General features: G+C 38.8%; 1 protein-coding gene across 1 annotated transcript in view; it reads right to left on the bottom strand.

Annotated features, from left to right (window-relative positions):
- The window catches only part of LOC149298214 (glypican-3-like), a 133,849-nt gene that overhangs the window by 47,561 nt on the left and 68,537 nt on the right, over positions 1-17,751 (bottom strand). The window contains exon 6 of the mRNA XM_089487665.1: positions 11,020-11,140. Within this exon, the coding sequence (XP_089343791.1) occupies positions 11,020-11,140 (121 nt within the window). The remainder of the gene's footprint in view (positions 1-11,019; positions 11,141-17,751) is intronic.

Genomic DNA, 17,751 nt, shown 5'->3' with positions numbered 1-17,751 from the left:
CAAGACTTCAAAGGAACTGCATATTGTAAACTTTTATGCTCTTACACTTGTATTTTGATTTATATACATCTTTATTATTCCTGGTAAAAGTAATTACACACAGGGAAATGAGGAGAGACAATGTTAAAAAATAAATCTTAAAAGGCTCTGGGCTTTCACTTCCCGTATGCTTAACATACTTTAAAAAAAGGAACTAAGTAAAAAATTGTCGTTCGGCGTGAAGGAGAATTTAACACGCGTTAGAAAAAATATACTACTTCCATTCACAAACTCCACAGTCAGCATACACCACGCTAATTATAGCGACTATGTAGTCGGCAAGCAATCTATCCTATGTTAAATACGGGATATTAATTTTACTCTACCAATGGAATCTCCTGTTTTCCTAAAACGACACAATCCCCTCTTTACCTTGCTGCAAATAACCAAATGTTTTCTTTCATGGTTTATTTAGAAATTACAAATAAATCAGGCAACAGTGGACAAGTGTATTTACAGAGTGCCCACTGCTATTCCTGGTCACACATAATGTGTGCTTTTCGGTAAAAACAAAACAGTTGCTTCTATGACTATATATATATATATCTTGGAAACATGTACAGACGTATACACAGCAGTCTGAGGATTGCCTTCCCCAAACAAAAATACAACGTCAGCCACAATGGCTTCTGCCACCGGGTACATCATATTAAAACCAGTATTGATGCTAGAGTACCATACTTCTCCTATCACCAAGATGTAGTCCTTTAATAGGACTTTTTGCAAGAGCAGGTCATAAAAGATGGGGTATTTTTTGTGAAGCAGTCAACAGTTTTGTCACACAAGAGAACTGTCCCCTACTAAAAGTCCATCCCTGAAACTCTAGGCACTTTGCAAACGTTTACAGGGTACCAGGGGCAGATGACTTCCGTAGACATTGGTATAAAAAGGCATGGATGTCCTGGAGGTCAGCCAAGAAACCATATGCTGAGTTTCATAAAGGCGATGAAAATCAGGTTTTGCTTTAGCCAAACTGGGCAGAAAATGCAGTATCTGCAAGTCCCAACTGGTCCAGCTGACCACAGACATAACACTAGTCTCAGCAGAAGTCAAGCTTCCTGGGTACCTTCCATCAAATAAATGGAATCACCAAGTTAAAGAGCCATGTCTGAACATTACGTCTGAGGTTTTTAATCTCGCTGCAAATCATTCTTTAGTGAATAAGAGCAACAGAGAGCCCCGGATGCTGGGAAAGCAGCACGAACTGAACTAATAGAGAAGGAGGAAAGACTGAATTTTAACCCAACTTAAATTATTCTTAATTCTTGGAGGATCGGGCTATCCTCCAATCACTAGTTAGTAAGAGATACTGGTGTGTGCCATCTAAACATGAATGGAGCATGCTTCTAATACCTGCAAGGAATCTCCATTATGTGGCGTTATCATTGAGAACCAAACAGTAGGTGAGACACAAAGGTCCAGAAACAACAGACCCATTCGTTTTGTACAGAAATTGCCCCTGATGTTATTATATGGGATACAATACCTGTAGCAAGTACAGGGTGTTGGATTTCATAATTAAAGGCTATAATGTATCACATATTTCCATTCCTCCATGCTTGTCTTGCTGTTCTAAGTATGAAAGTATGATGATCATGTGAGGTTATACGTATAGTAAAAGTAAAAGTAAAAGTAGTACATCTCTCTCTCTATATATATATATATTTTAAGCTCATTTGAGTAGGGGCCTCCTCGCCTGTTATTTCTGTATATCATCTTGTTATATATTAATTGTTATGTCCTGTCTACCCATTGTACAGCACTGTGGAATATAAAACAATAAGTAATAACGATATATATATATATATATATATATATATATATATATATTTGTCTAAAAACGTGTTGTGAAACTGTCCACGTGGTAAACTCACAGTCACCACGAATGTAATTATCCTCGATTTCATCAGGAAAAAAGTCAAGTTAACTGGCAACATATTAACAAAGGGAAGTTTCACTTTGGTAACAGGTTTAAGATTAAAGACTGTGAAATGTAAGGACCAAAGTCCTTCAACGTGGAAGTAATTGGAGTCATATCCTATAGAAACCGTTTCAGGTCCCATTTCCAATTTACTGTCCAAACCCTTCTCTTTTGGTTTAGCCATTAATTTTTAACAGGTATCAGCCCTTCAGAGGAACAAATAAAAACTGGCAGCAGAGATTAACTACAAAGGGCTTCTACGAGAGGGAATTACCTCTGTATCCTTCCACATGTTGTAGGGAACTAATGAAAGCCATATCAATATAGGACCGCCACACGGCACTGAATGAGGATATGCAAGAAGTTTATGACCTAGGCCAGGAAAAGCCATTTAATGGTGGAAAATTATTGTTAAATATTTAGTACTTAACTCCAGGGTGGGCAACCTGCAGCTTCCACTTTATATAAATATTTCATGCTACTGGACAAATGATATTTTATATATGTATGTGTGTGTGTATATATATATATATATACATATATACTGCCGAACATTGGCATATTATATATTCTAGAGTGATTTCGTTACATAAAAAATCTAATGTTATAAATGGGCTGATTGGTTGTAAGGAGTATTTATGTAAGTAAGGACAGCTGTATATTCACACTGGGACACAGTTATCCCTGTGAAAAAATAGCACTAGAATGTGATGCTTTGCACTTCTATGAACAAAAAGAACCATTCTAAATTCAGAAAAGATCACATGTAACTTCTGTATTTAGAAGAGTATTATTCACCTGTCTTTAAAAAAACCCAAAACACTATGCACAACTGAATAAGCCGCAGCATTTATTACAAGTTGTGTATCTTGTAAAAAAACATATATTTCATTAAAGGACTATTCCGTCCTCCATTCCTGGAATATTACACAACGTGGACATAAAACAGTTTAAACATTAGATTACTTTTCATTAATGCCAGATACTATTGCAAGTTCTTGTAACATTTCTGATGGGGCCATGAAGTTCAGAAGAATCTTCTAACTGTGGAAGCGGTATTGCCATGGACTAGAACATTTTAATACAAGATGAGTGAAAACTATCTTAGCGAAAGCAATGTTAATTGTTTATTCTTCTTTATATATTTCTTTGGTATAAGATTCCACTACTCTATAATGAGCTTCCCTGGAGTAGTTTTCCAGCAGGAACTAGGCTAGTTTACATTAGTTTATTAATTACAGCTGATAGATAGATAGATAGATAGATAGATAGATAGATAGATAGATAGATGGTGACATATGCAGTGAGCTTACATTATAACTTGTATAGTAATCAGCATGCATTGGATCTTCAGTGACATGAATAGTATTTGGCCATCTGTTTTCCCTCCCTAAGAAAGTTCGTAGACGCAAACAACTGCAAAGCTGCCATCTTTTATTACGAGTGGCTTTGTACAGGACTGCTAACCGGTGCAGAAGCTACTAGCAGGTGCAGGGATGTTAGTGTTTGGTCCCTAATAAGCTCAGATCTTGGATGAGATCTGTCAGGATGGTTGAAGATAGATGGTATCTCATGGCAAAGTCGTGTTTGCAGGATTCTTCAATAAAATACCCATGTTAACAGAACCAAACTGTATTCGATATGTATATGATGACACACAAAAGTATTTATAAATACTCAGTCTGGCCAAATGTGGACATCTAAAGGGACGTGACATCTGCACAAGTCCAAAAGGCTAGCGAGGAGCCTGCAAGCTCATTTTTGTGTCTGTGTGCTAGATATGTAGCCATGCGCAACACGTAACATTATTTTCTTTTGGGTCACAATGAAGCAGGATGCTGTAGTCAACTCTGGGCAGAAAAATAATGGCAATTAGTGGCTATGAAAATCCCACGTATAGTAGTAACTTTTTGCATCTGGAATAACATTACTGATTTTATAAATAAAAAAGCGAAAAGTTTGCATTTTTTGAAATATCTATCCAGCAAGTGATTAACATTAAAACTGCGTTCCAATAAAGTATCGCAATCAGTTATTGCACAGAGACTGGTACAAGCATCAGTACTCAGATCGCTGTGTGTTACTCCATGCTTTTTGTTAGTGGGAGTGGAGAGCTTTGCCTTTTTTTATTCTGTTATCCTGCCGTTAGATTCTATGAATGTGAATAGCTAACAGACAGGAACCATTGGAATGATTACTTCCTTAATACCATTTGATTGTTCCGTACAGCAATGGCTTGCCAGCTAGGAAAGGCTTTTTGGTTTCTATACGCACTTCCCTTATACGAAACAGAACAAATGCTGAAATAACTTTTCCCTTTTGTGGCTTATAAACACAGGGTTAAGATGTGTAAACCATGTACTGTCGGGCAGCACACGGCCGTCGACAGATTAGGTTGTATTTGGGTTTTTTACAAGCTGACAAAAGTTCTCCCTTACGCATTAATAATGGAATGTTTGCCCCACGTTGATACTTTTATTCTTCTGTTTTTCTCATGCAGTTACATTTCGTTATAACTTTTATAGTAATCAGCACGAAGTAGATTTTCAGTGACATTAAAACTATTTGACCATCTGTTTTTCCTCCTAAAGAAATCAGAATTTTGCAAAGCAAATAACTGAAAAGCTGCCATATTTAATTACAAATTGCTTAGTACAGGATTGGCAACGGGTGCAGTAGCAACAAGCAGCTGCAGGGGTCTTAGTATATGATCCCCGATAAGCCCAGATCATATCAAGAAAACAAGGTTGGCAAAGAAATAAAAATACAAAAAAAATATTAAAAGAATGAAACTTAAACGTTAACGAGATAGATTGATGTTAAGTCCTTTATATGTTTTACTTTAAAGCACTGAAATATAATGCAGTTAAAAAGTCCCAAGCCAGCAAAGCAGATGATGAAACCTATATCCCTTAAGTATAATACAGAAGTCAGAACACTTGGCACAAACATTTCTGTTGCTGGAATGATTTGCGTGAGGATACCTGAGCATTTACTCATGAGCTTACAGTATATGCTGTCATATATGATCATGGCATATACCATTATTGTTTCGAATGTAAAGCATCTTGTCTATACCCTTCCCAATGCTGTTATAGCTGGTAAATTGGCCAGTGTGCATCATGATACAGGATACAGTCCTCATGAGGTTGAATAATTCTCTACTTTCACGTGCATATGCAACTCGTTGCTTGCTAAATCTTTTATTACTGTTTATCATACAAAGTGTTAGCTGTGGATTTCTTTGATACATGTCCAGGAGCGAGACGAGCGGTTACCTAATGGAACGGTAAACCTAAAATGTGTTCTGAATTGCCTTGAGACTCATTGCAGAGGAAAGCCGTTCTCAGCCATGATGACTTTACCTCGCAAGACTTTCTCGGATTTCTCAGGATTATGAAAAAAATTCTAAGAATTGCAGTCTCTGTTTTGGAATGTTTTTATTAAATACTTTCCAGCATTCATAAGAATTGAAATCTAAGATATTTGCAGGAGAAAGAAGAAAAAACTTAACCCTTGGCCTATTTATAATGTCTGTATGTTTTAGATGTTTTTTGGTCCACCCACTGATTGTTAAAAGGGCTTTGAAATTAAGATCATGACAACTCTAAGGCTAGCCTTTTCATTTATCCATGGCCCATCTAACGTTCCACATTTTGGTCTAAAACCCCCTTCTGATGACCCTGGGCTTTATTCACTCTTAAAGGGAGAGCTTTTAGGAGAGTCTGAAGGGCAGTTGTGGGTTCAACTCCCTCACTTCACTATTTATCATAAGAGGCCAACACTGGCATGTTTCTTCATCAAGAAGGGCTGAGCTGACCCTATACAACTCTTAATTCTATGTGTAAGAAGAAATCTCACGGATTTAACTATATATTATACAGAGCCAGCCAAGCTCTTCTTGTAGCAGAAGCCCTATGGAGTTGGCACGTCATAAGGTATAGTGACGTGATGTAGCTGAAACACAACTCTCTGCAAACCCTGCTACCTCTCCCTTTAATGAATAAACCAGTTTCAAACTCTTAACTTTAAGACCAAGTGAAACCGATACTCAACTTTATTGTTTATTTCTTTTCATGGACATGTTTGTAATTCACTTGCCAATTTTGCTTATGTAAATGTCAGTCAAAGGCTTAATGTCGACCAGACGCTCCAATGGTAAAAAGAACAACAACCTCAACCAACCTATTGCACCAGATAATTGTCTTTCTCTCTTATAAAACAATTCATTAATATTACAAAGTGTCGCGTTTTCCATAGAGGCAGACCCCTTAATGCAAGATGGCTGGACTGCTCCTCAAGACCAAAATGGAGTTTTTCATCCTCCAACAGGTTTCCCCTCATTTTAAACCTTAGCGAGCCCATCAGGATACACTGCAACCCAGGCAGTGTAGAACGAAGTCAGATAAGCCGGGTTCAAAGATTGAAAAGGTACGGAATGTCAGGAATCATGCTTAAACTAGGTACAGGCAGCAAAAACAGTAACCAACCGAGGTCAGGACTGGTGAAGTCAGGAACGTCAATACAACAAGCTGGGTCACAACAGGAGATTTAAACCATGAGACACTGCTACTAGCAGCTGGACCACACAAGGGCAATGGGGATAAGAGGGAGCAGCCTTATAGAGACTGTGGAATGACTGTCATTTGAGGTAATGGCAGACAGCTAACAGGTAAGCACTTTCTGTAGTCCAACATGAAGCACTACCACAGCAGCTCACTGAAGTCCTATGGTGAGTCTGAACGAGGCTCACAAACTGGTTAAAATACAGACTCTCAGAACTCTGCAGTTTTTTTTGTCATCGTAAACCCAAAATTGTCCCAGACCTCACCATTCTTTAACCCAATATATTTTTACAGACAATAATTTAGTGTTAACCAATTTATTTGATTACGGGTAACACAGAAGATTTTACTGAATGCAGCTCATAAAAATAATGATTTCCCTTAGTCTGAACGGAATCAAGAATGTTCTAACATGCAGGGATTTGCCAGTGTGCAATACCATGACATAATACTGCCAGTTAATATTCCAGAGAGCAGTTATTTCTGAAAAACCTCTCAAAGCCCAGCTTCACAATGAATATATACTGATTAATAGGTTATAAAAAAAAATCGCCCAAGCTTTGAGCCAAGAAAATTATTTCCAGTAGCTTATGAGAAAAAAATCCAGAATGTAAGCTGTTTTTCCACCTGCTTTCAAAGGAAATTCTTGGCTAATAACCACAAAATCCTCCCTTAGCTTTGTCTACATAACAGGTACTAAGTGGGGATTTAAATCGCACAAATACAGACATTGGTGCAACAGCGCCCCCTAACAACCAGAAAGTATGTGTTTGAATCAAATGAATTATTTTATCTCGGAAAATGCATTTTTTTTTTGTTACGTCTCACCTGTCCTCAACAGGTCCCTTGGATGCTTCACACATTCTTATGTCCAATAATATATCTAAGAGAACTAAGATCTTCAGCTGAACTTGTAATGAAAATGCAGCTACAAGGCTTGCTGTTGAGCCTTCCATGGACCAAATGATTACGTAAAAAATATTATATATTAAATAATATATGTTTTAGTTTATGGCTTTGTTATCTTAGATTAATTTGTGAGGGTGGCAGATACACTCCACAAATTGATAAATCTGGCTGTGTGAATGGGTTAACCCCAATAGCATGTCGATAGAGGTTGTACTGCATTGCAGGATATGATGGCGCTATAAACATCAAAAATAATGGAGAAGATGGCTAAATATTTTGGAAAGGGGTTCAAAAATATGCACTGCACTAGAAAGTATTTCTCCTTAATTTGAGGTCAGTGATCTCGCGCAGGGAGTATATGTTTCACATTTAAATTCCTTCCTGTGATTTACGCTTTAGGTATTAAGAGTGTTTGAGAGTGTTTGTTTGTTCTTATAGTTTAATCGCTGATCCTGGACAGTATAGGTGAAAGGTACACATAAAATAAGTTGGGTCAGACCAGATTTTTTAAGGCTCTCGTGAATTCAGTACATTCCACCCTAAATATGTCAGAGGAAAACACTCCATCCCTAGGAACCCTTTTTAATTACTCATTCCATACAGATCTGGATCGTTTGGAAACGACATGTTAACAAGAGCCAATGAGTGACCTCTAACACACAGAAGAACAATGCAGGTTAAGCCCTAAATTCCAGATCTAAGCTCTGCAAAGTTATACGTTTTTTGTGGGGTGGCTGAGAATTGCCAGATACCTGCTAAGCCACATAATTTACAGAAATGGCATTGAGCTTGCCATGCCCCAAATGGAAATAATTGTACATGCAGCAGCATGTGGTTTTAATAGTGTGAATGATTCAAGTATTTATTACAGCTTCTCAGGAAGGAAGGGTTTACAGTGTTCCTTTCAAAGTAAATGTTTCTTTTTTTTTAAGACACTATATGTTAGTTTTTCTAGCTATTATATCAAATTGTCCTGTAATCAAACACTAGGGTTAATTCCATGAACAGTAAGATACAAAATTTAGGGGGGCTGTTACAACTATGCAGTATGAAGGGCCAATGCTGATAAGAGTTCTCTGGGAATCTCCCGCATAGTTGCATAGAAACATGGAAACACAAAATTTGGCAGATAAGGACCATTCAGCCCATCTAGTCTGCCGATGTAAGAATCAGATCTTAATTATTATTATTATTATTATTATCCTTTATTTATATAGCGCCAACAGTTTACGCAGCGCTTAATACAATACATAAATTCAAGGGATATGACAAGACAAGAATTGACAGACTAAGACAAACCGATACATTTGGTGCAGAGAGCCCTGCTCGCAAGCTTACAATCTAGAGGGAAATGGGGTGACAAACATAAGGCATAGAGAAAGGGTGAGAGGTATTGTGGGGGTTGTATCGATGACAAGGAAGTTCTAGCAGCTAAGATGGTATGCTTCTCTGAAGAAGTGGGTTTTTAGATTTTTCTTGAATGTCGGGAGGGAGGGAGAATGCTGAAGGTTCCTTGGGAGTAGATTCCAGAGATATGGGGCAGCTCGAGTGAAATCTTGTAGACGGGAAAAGGAAGAGGTGATGAGTGAGGAGGAGAGCCTTAGCCCATGGGAGGAACGTAGGGATCGAGTAGGAGAGTATTTGCTAATGAGGTCAGAAATGTACGGAGGAGCAGTATTATGGATGGCCTTATATGTCAGTACCAGGATCTTAAATTTAATTCTAAAGGTAATTGGGAGCCAGTGGAGGGTTTCACAGAGGGGGGAAGCAGAAGAGGAGCGACGTGCAAGGAAGATGAGCCTAGCAGCGGCATTTAGGATAGACTGTAAAGGAGAGAGTCGAGACAGTGGAGTGCCAACCAGAAGAGTGTTGCAGTAGTCAAGACGGGAAATGATAAGGGAATGAACGAGTGTTTTTGTGGATTCTTGGGTGAGGAATGGGCGGATACGAGAGATGTTTTTTAGGTGCAAGCGGCAGGATCTGGCGAGGGACTGAATGTGAGGGATGAAGGAGAGGTTTGAGTCAAGGATGACCCCAAGGCATCGGGCCTGGTTAGTAGGAGAGATAGTCGTGTTGTTAATGGTGATAGAGAATTCAGGTAGTGGAGTGGAGATGGAGGGAGGGAAGATAATGAGTTCAGTTTTAGAAAGATTAAGTTTCAGGTAGTGTTGTGACATCCATGAAGAAATAGCAGTCATTGATCTGGTCGTAATGTAAGGATAACTTTATGCCTATCCCATGCATGTTTAAATTCCCTCTACCTCTGCTGCTGGGAAGCTTCTCCATTTATCTACCACCCTCTGAGAAAAATGAAACTTCCTTACATTACATCTAAGCATCTAATGTAATAAGAAGGTTAGGTAGAAGGGTTGAACTTGATGGACTTAGGTCTTTTTTCAACCTTATGAACTATGTAACTGTCTCTCTTTGTTCTTTCTCCTCCTTTCAAATAAACTTCCCTCCTGAACTTTGTTAAATCATTTTAAGTATGTAAATGTTTCTATCACATCTTATCTTTCTTGCCTCTCCTCCAAGCTACTCATGATTTTGTAATGAGATGATTTATTTTACCTCGCAGAAACTCACCTAAAACATAAGCTTACTAAATAAACTCCAATTTACATTACGGAACAATTTTTCAAGTATTATTCTGAAATCCATGTGCGTCCAGTCTTTGGGGATTGGGATTCAGTGATATAAGAGCAAGGCCAGTTGTAGACTAAGTGGTTTCCATTTGAAAGCTGATATTAGGTTGCACCACCCCATGAATGAAAACTGTAATAAAATAATTCTAAACACTGTTACATATTAGAACACTCAAATACAAACAGATCCCTACTGGATACAAGGTAACTGTGTTACTCACAATATGTTTTTGCTTCCACCTAAGTCTGGGGTATTAGTAACGTCCATCTTGCACCCCCCAGATGATGGACAACCCATATCTCAGTATTACTTGCCACTCAAATGGCACTTAACTTGTGAAAACCATGTCAGCCGGTTCCTCTATGAATCTGTTTTTTTCAATGCAAATTTATAACAAATCTTCACCTAATTTCTATAATTTAATTTTAATTTATTTTTAGGTTTCCAGAAAAAAGGATATTTGATCACTTCTATAGACTGAGCTGAGTTAACATTGTGAGGAAAAGGGTAGTATGATTTGGCAGCCATGTTGAATGAGTTAACTAAATCTATTTAATCATTTAAATGTTATTGCCACTCCATTAAACCCTATCGGGATTCAAGAGGTCTCTTCAAGTCGATCTCTCTTATTACGGAGCAGAAGGGAGCACAGAATGGCTCATTCCATTATTATATGCACCAATGATTAATTGAAGTCTAAAGTTCCAGGGGAACTTTCCATATAGCATCATGTTATTTCCAAGTGTCCTAAATAAGGATGAAATCTGAGTATTACCGTATATAGGCTGATCCAATACATCAGGTGAACATAATCCTACAATCAACCCTACTGGATCAAAAAAAACAACAGCACGTGTGGAGTCCAGCCAACAATCCGTGTCGGTAAACATAAGACCATAAGACAGACATGGGAAAAGCTGTGAAAGCTCCATTACTTACCTGGTTGATATGATTTAATTTATCTATGATTTGATTGATTACAGGTTCCGAGCCTCTGGTTTTTGCATCATGGTTGCTCATCTGCATCTTTAATCCGTTTTTCACGTTGTGGTGGCTGAATCTGCAGTATAGTAAAAACAGGATCATTTATTAGTATTCAGGCAGCTGAATAAATATCACTATAGAGCTGTCAACTAAAACTAGGAAAAAATGGTTATTATTGGCCATGAGCTAAAAACTATATCATGCAAATATTAAAACATGGATATATAGTTTTGTAGATTGTTATAGGGTAATAACTCTAAAACAAATGTCATCACTAAAAACCACGCTGGTGGCAAATCCCTTTGAATGTTACGGAACAGAGCTTCTTTTAATGATGAAGCAGGTTCCTAGTTTGGTTATAGACGGGTCATCCACTGTTTGAAATGACAGCTGCCACATCTCCAATGACCCAGTCAATGAGGGCATTTTTAGCCGTACACAGGGTGGATGAGTTTCAATCAATTGGCAACAAGGTTATCTATAGGGTTACACATTCCCTGTGCAAACATTTGTATCAGACATTTAATATGTTTTACTTATCCAGCAATAGTTATGTGCATGGGCCGGATTCATGTATAGTATTTTAATGCATCTCGCCTAATTGTTACACATACTTAATAAAGCTTACACGTGCTTTAAACTTTCTTGATGTAGCAAGGATATATAGCTCTGAGAGGGTTTTGTTATATTAAGTCCTAGCCGTGTGTCCTATGTTTGATCTTCAGTGAATGGAAAGCATGAGACACTCTCACAGTGACATCTAGTGGATCTGTGCACCAAGTTAACTAAAACATATCTCTATACTTAAATGTCTATGCTAATTTCCACCACTTTCAGATGTGACTCTCATGTCTCAAAGTTACCTAGATCTTCACAGGGTAAAAGAGATTTGTGCCGTTTGGTGCACAGTTCTCCTATTCAACCTCCCACTAAACGTTTGCCAGTCACCGCCATACCAGTCATGAGACTTATTCTATCTGAGACTCATTCTAACACATACATGCACACACATTCACTTACATATACATGCATACATACATACACACACAGCCACTCTAACACCATACACTTACATATACATACACACACCACTCTAACATCAAATATTTACACATGCACTTACACATACATACACACTCTAACACCATACACATACAAACATTAACACACACCCACTAAAACGCTATACACATATATAGATACACATATTCACTCTCTCTAATAATCCGTACAGCGCTACAAGAAGAGCTACAAAGTTATTTGCACTGTTTATTTTATTTACCTACTGTGAAAGTAATCCCTGTGTTTTAAAAAAAAGTTGTTTTCAGTAATTTATTAAAATTGGTTTATTTCATATTAAAAATATTTGTTTGCATTATTTGAACCATACCGATGCTCTCTCTGTTGGTCTGAACCCATTACATGATCTCATGGGCCACAGTCATTTAAGGAACTATGAGTTTTTATATATATCTTAAGTAACTAATGCGTTTTCCAAATATACTTTTACAATGCATGGTTTGTCCCTAGTCTGAATAAAAAATATTGGGGCGAGAACCCAACATATGTGCCCAAAAATGACCCCATTAAATATGAGGGTGGTATTAAATTATTTCCATGGCTGGTTTTAATTCCCAGTCTGCGCCCAGTTACACATAAGCGAGCACACATGGTGAATCCAACCCATGGTAAGCATAACAGCATCTTATACCAAACTGCCATTGAATGCCAAAACCTTTATAACCACAGGCAGGTCAATGATATTCGCCTTGAAATCATATTTTACAGAGCTGCGCTTTGAACTTTGTGTAAAGTGACTTTTATACCCCAGTGGCTCTCACAGTGTTAAATCACTATATATATTAACATGCTTCTCATTCCACGCCATGCATGCCCAAAGAGAGTTTTCACAAATGCTACTGACCTTGTTAAGAACACGTGTGGTTCTCTTTGATGTGGGGATGAAGAGCAAATATCTACCATGTGTTAGATGGCATTTTATCCATCAAGCACACGCCAAGATTACTCTCTGGCTGAGGACAGTGTGACATGAACTTTACATCGTAGACTCTACTGAGCTCAGATGGGGTGCCCTCATAAGAATGTTTTCTAACTCCTATCCACATGCACTTTCCACGCTTTGTACAGCGATCACCTCGCACCGGCACAGATGGCTCCGTTATTAGGTGGTACGTTCGGGATTACATAAATACATAAAGGGATTTAACAAGGTACAAGAGGGAAGTTTATTTCAAGGATAAATGTTAGCAAAATAGGTCATAATCTAAAAATGGAGGGTCTGGGTCTTAGAAAGTTTTACTTCACTGAAAGGGTGGTAAATAAGTGGAACATCCTCCCAGCAGAAGTGACTAATACAGTGAGGGAATTAAAACATGCATGGGACAGACACAAAGCTCCTGAATCTAAGACAAGACAAAGGGCTGATTAAGTTTAGGTAAAAAAAAGGGCAATCCTGAACTTAAGACAAGACCGAGAGCCAATCAAAGTTTCGATCTTCACACCAGATATGTGTCTATGATTACTATTATGTCATCTTACTGAACGTGCCATATTTTGCTAGCCATTGGACAGTCCAAGCTTGATTGTTAATATTAAAATAAGAAGAACTGCTGTGCCCAACTATTAAACCCATCCTTAAACAGCGCATGTTTACTGTTCGCCAGCAATTTCATTTACAGATGTCAGAACAAGTTGCTTGTTAGGCCAATCTGCTTATCCCATGCAACCCTTAGCAGGGCCAGCCCAAGGCAAAATGCCGCCCCCCCCCCGTTATCTACCCTTCCTCTCCCTCCGTCCCTGACGCCCCCCCAATTATCTACCCTTCCTCTCCCTCCCTATTATCTACCCTTACCCCCCCCATTGTACTTACCTTTCAGCAGTCCTGCGGCGAGTCTCCCTGTTCGGTCTCGGTGCCGGCTTGTAATGCTGAGCGCCGGAAATTAGGTAATCTTCCAGCACTCAGCATTACAAGCCGGCACGAGACCGAACAGGGAGACTCACCGCAGAGGAGAGAGAGGGGCCCCTTTCTCTCTCTTTCGTTTAAAAAAAAAAAAAGGGCTTGGGGCGGCAAAGTGCCGCCTGGAGCGGTTGCCCCACTAGGCTCCATTGTCAGGCCGGCCCTGACCCTTAGTGTGTTGAAAAAAAATTAGCTGTTATGGTGATCAGAAATATTCAAGTAAACAGGTATGAGCGATTTGCCTGCATAGTTTACTACTAATTTATTATTTTCTCTCTATCTCTCCCCTTTTAATCTTTACCTTAAATCTTTCTCTTTATCTGTCCATTTCTTACTGCGCTTACTGGGACCGCAAGGTCTGTTCCTATAGACCTCCATCACGGTGCGCGCAGGTTCAGTGCTGAGTGCCGATATATGACATCGTACCCTGGCGCTCAGCATTAATAGTTGGCAGTGAAAGAGAGGTCTATATGAATAGACCTCGCTCTCCCTTTATCTTGAGCTGGTTAGAGGGAGATCCATGATCTCCCCAAGTCTCCCTGTACCTCCAGTTGGCAGAAAGCTGGCTGGATGGTGGACACCACATATTTTGGTGGTGGCCACCAACTTGGGTCCCCCAGTAATGAATGGACCCTGGGCAGCTGTCCCTTTTGCCACTTATCAAGGATAGCAATGCATGACTTACAACAATGGCAGCATCCAGACCTCCAAATAAATTAAGTTTATGAACAAAGTAAGATAAAACCATTTTCCCCCAGTGCTATATATATTATATATATATTCATTTTTATTTTCAGGGCTATAACCAAATGTATTAGGAGGCGAACTGGAGGCCAAAAGTGCATTTGCTGGGTGCAGCTGAGTCACACAGACAGTAACCGGAACATTTGTTTATCGGCCAGTAGAATTCTTTCCCATGTAAGGGAATTACGATCTGGTCTCCATCTGGCCTTCACAGCCTCACCCCGAGCAGACAGAATATCAGCACACTTGAGAAACAAGTGCTGGTATGTCTTCATCTTAACATACATACAAGAATATGCATTAAGGCCATCGGAGGGGCATGGGGAAAAAATCACATGGAAATAAAAAAACAACAGTAAAATTCACTTATGGATGTGGGATTCTGGCACGGTTACGCTTTAATTCCACATTGTTGAAGATCAAAGAGATGTCCCTCTGCCAACCACCAGCAGAAATTAGAAAGCAATGCATTTGTTTATCTCAAGCATGCAAAGACGCATTAGCATACAGAGTACGCTAAATGCTTTGACGGCTTACATCTGAATAGTTAGAAATGTCATGTTTCAAAATGTAGTCAGGGTGTATTATATCACTGAGACATTCATCTAGAAGTCCTTCAGCTCCTCTTTGCGTGGCTGGAGTTTAGTTACAGATCAAAATCACCCATCAGGTCAATATTTCATTCCTGAGCTGTGTGTCCTGCCGCATGCTTGCTGCCATGTGCGGTATGTTCATCATAGATCACAGCCTTCAACTGCTCCTGCGAGTGCCCTTCACAGGCATCTTCCAAATTATCCGGCGCTTCCTGCTGTTCTGTTGCACATAATGATAACAGTAATAATGTAAGGATTTTGATTCCTACCAACCATAGGCTGATTTTTATACCTTTCAATAAACATGTGAAATTTACAAGGTTTTTCACCGAAAAAATGATTGAGAGTCAAAACAAAACTCTCGTCACATTAACAATTTATTTTAAAAAGTGACCGATTCTAAAGAAAATGGCTGAGGTTTGCCCTTTATCATATTTAGATAATATTTTAAGATTTGATTTCATCACAGCTCACGTATAATAATAAACCACTAAAAACTATACTCCCTGCACTCCCAGAATTTATACGATGTCAAGTAATATTTCCAGTCCCTCTTCAAACAATAAATCTCCAGTCCATTTGATTAGAGTGGTCAGTTCAGTGTCATGCTTAGGGGTTTGTGTTTCTCCAGCCCATCATTGTAAGAGTGATCAGATCCACTGAGAGATGCATTGGGTTGGGACATGACCTCATACTCTGGTGCACCTGCTCAGAGTGACCAGCAGAGGCCGCAAGAGGGGATCAAGAAGCAGATAAGTGCCGTCAGAAGCAGAATTCATCACATACAGATCCGTTAGGGACTTCCTAAGAGTGGGGGCCCAATTGCCCTGTCTCTGCGCACCCAATAAAAAAAACATATTCTCACTGCGTCACAAACTTTGTATAGACCTGAAAAACAACTCAGACTTCCTGCATATCCACTTTTGGCCCACAGACAATAGTCTGGGAATCAAGGTATTAAAAAGATTGACTTAGTGGGCTCAGTTGCTCATCTTAGTAAGCTATGTGTGCAATGCCAAAGCACAAGACGCGATCCTATAGTTAGACTGATCCCCAAGGACGCTGCCTTCTGCCAAAGCCACCTGTCACCTGGCGTGGAGTCCGAGACTTAAATCTGTATCATGTAGACTTCAGCAATCTTAACTGATGTTCTTTTCTTTATCCTCCTCAGCGTTATTACAATTCAGCCTATGCAACTGGTTTTAAACAGAATATTACCGACATAACCATTTTCAATATTATAATTTTTTTCATGCGTGGTAATAAAGGACAGACTATTAAACAGCTAGGCAGCTAAATAGAGATATTCTGTTTTAAAGTAGCGGCAGTTATTGGTGGGAAGAAGTTCTGGCAAGTTTGTAACAATCAAAAATGTTCAATATATTATAGTTTGGGTATTTTCGGTATTGGAATACAGAAAATTGTACAAAAGGTATAAGATAATGTTTTGTTTTAGGGACCGCCTGGCAAAGGCAGGATTATCAAGGACATCCCTGTCTTTTCTCGGCAACCTAGCGGGATACAAACACCTGCTCATCATGGAACATATTATTCTTATTATTATTATTGTGCATTTGGAAGAGCTTTTTATTTAAGTGTGGGAGAGAGGATACGATTTTGTACTCACAAATAAGCAGATTCACCCTTTGAACCACATTCTTCTGGCCCTCAAGAGAGTTAATTTTTCCAGCTCTATAGATCTATGTCCAGAATTCTATTTTTCTGCCAATATTCCACCGCCTCTGATGTGTGCAGCCGTTCTACGCAATGGAATCAATTTATATGTTTGTGGCTTGCAACGTGTCTCTCTTTTTAAAAATGAGAACTTGAACATTTGTGTGGAAGTTGGATCTACGTGATATGATCAAACATCGCAATTTATTTCAAGGTGTATCCCTCTCTAACATATAGCTACGCTTTTATACATTAAATTCCCAATGTTCATAACCGGAAAACCTATAATTTAATTTGCAGAGTTATTTTGATCATTTCCTGTACTTTCATCAGAACATGATGATTATCCTCAGGAAAAATGTCATTAAAGCATAAGTACAGCATATTTGCTGCAAAAACACTTCTTACGTGTAGAAAATGATCTATTAAAAGTCTGTTATCTAAGAATGAGGTCATAAAACAACATTAAATTCTGAGATCGCCCCATTTACTCTATCCGTATATCCATATAAGAGGCAATCAGCAGAGAGGATGATGGCACAGAAGTGAGCATTGGGGTAGCTCAGGCATTGTCCCAGGTCAGGCCTAGCATGGCCCCCAGCCTAAATACACCACTGCCCATTGGTGAGCCTAAACAACATTGCATAATACGGCATAATATGATGATGTATGTAAAGCTTTATCATTTTTGCAGAATTT

The sequence above is a fragment of the Sceloporus occidentalis genome, unplaced genomic scaffold, assembly GCF_023333645.1.
Source record: "Sceloporus occidentalis isolate IW3139 unplaced genomic scaffold, rSceOcc1.0.p SCAF_34, whole genome shotgun sequence".
Lineage (NCBI taxonomy): Eukaryota > Metazoa > Chordata > Lepidosauria > Squamata > Phrynosomatidae > Sceloporus > Sceloporus occidentalis.
This window is presented reverse-complemented; position numbering and strand designations above follow the sequence as displayed.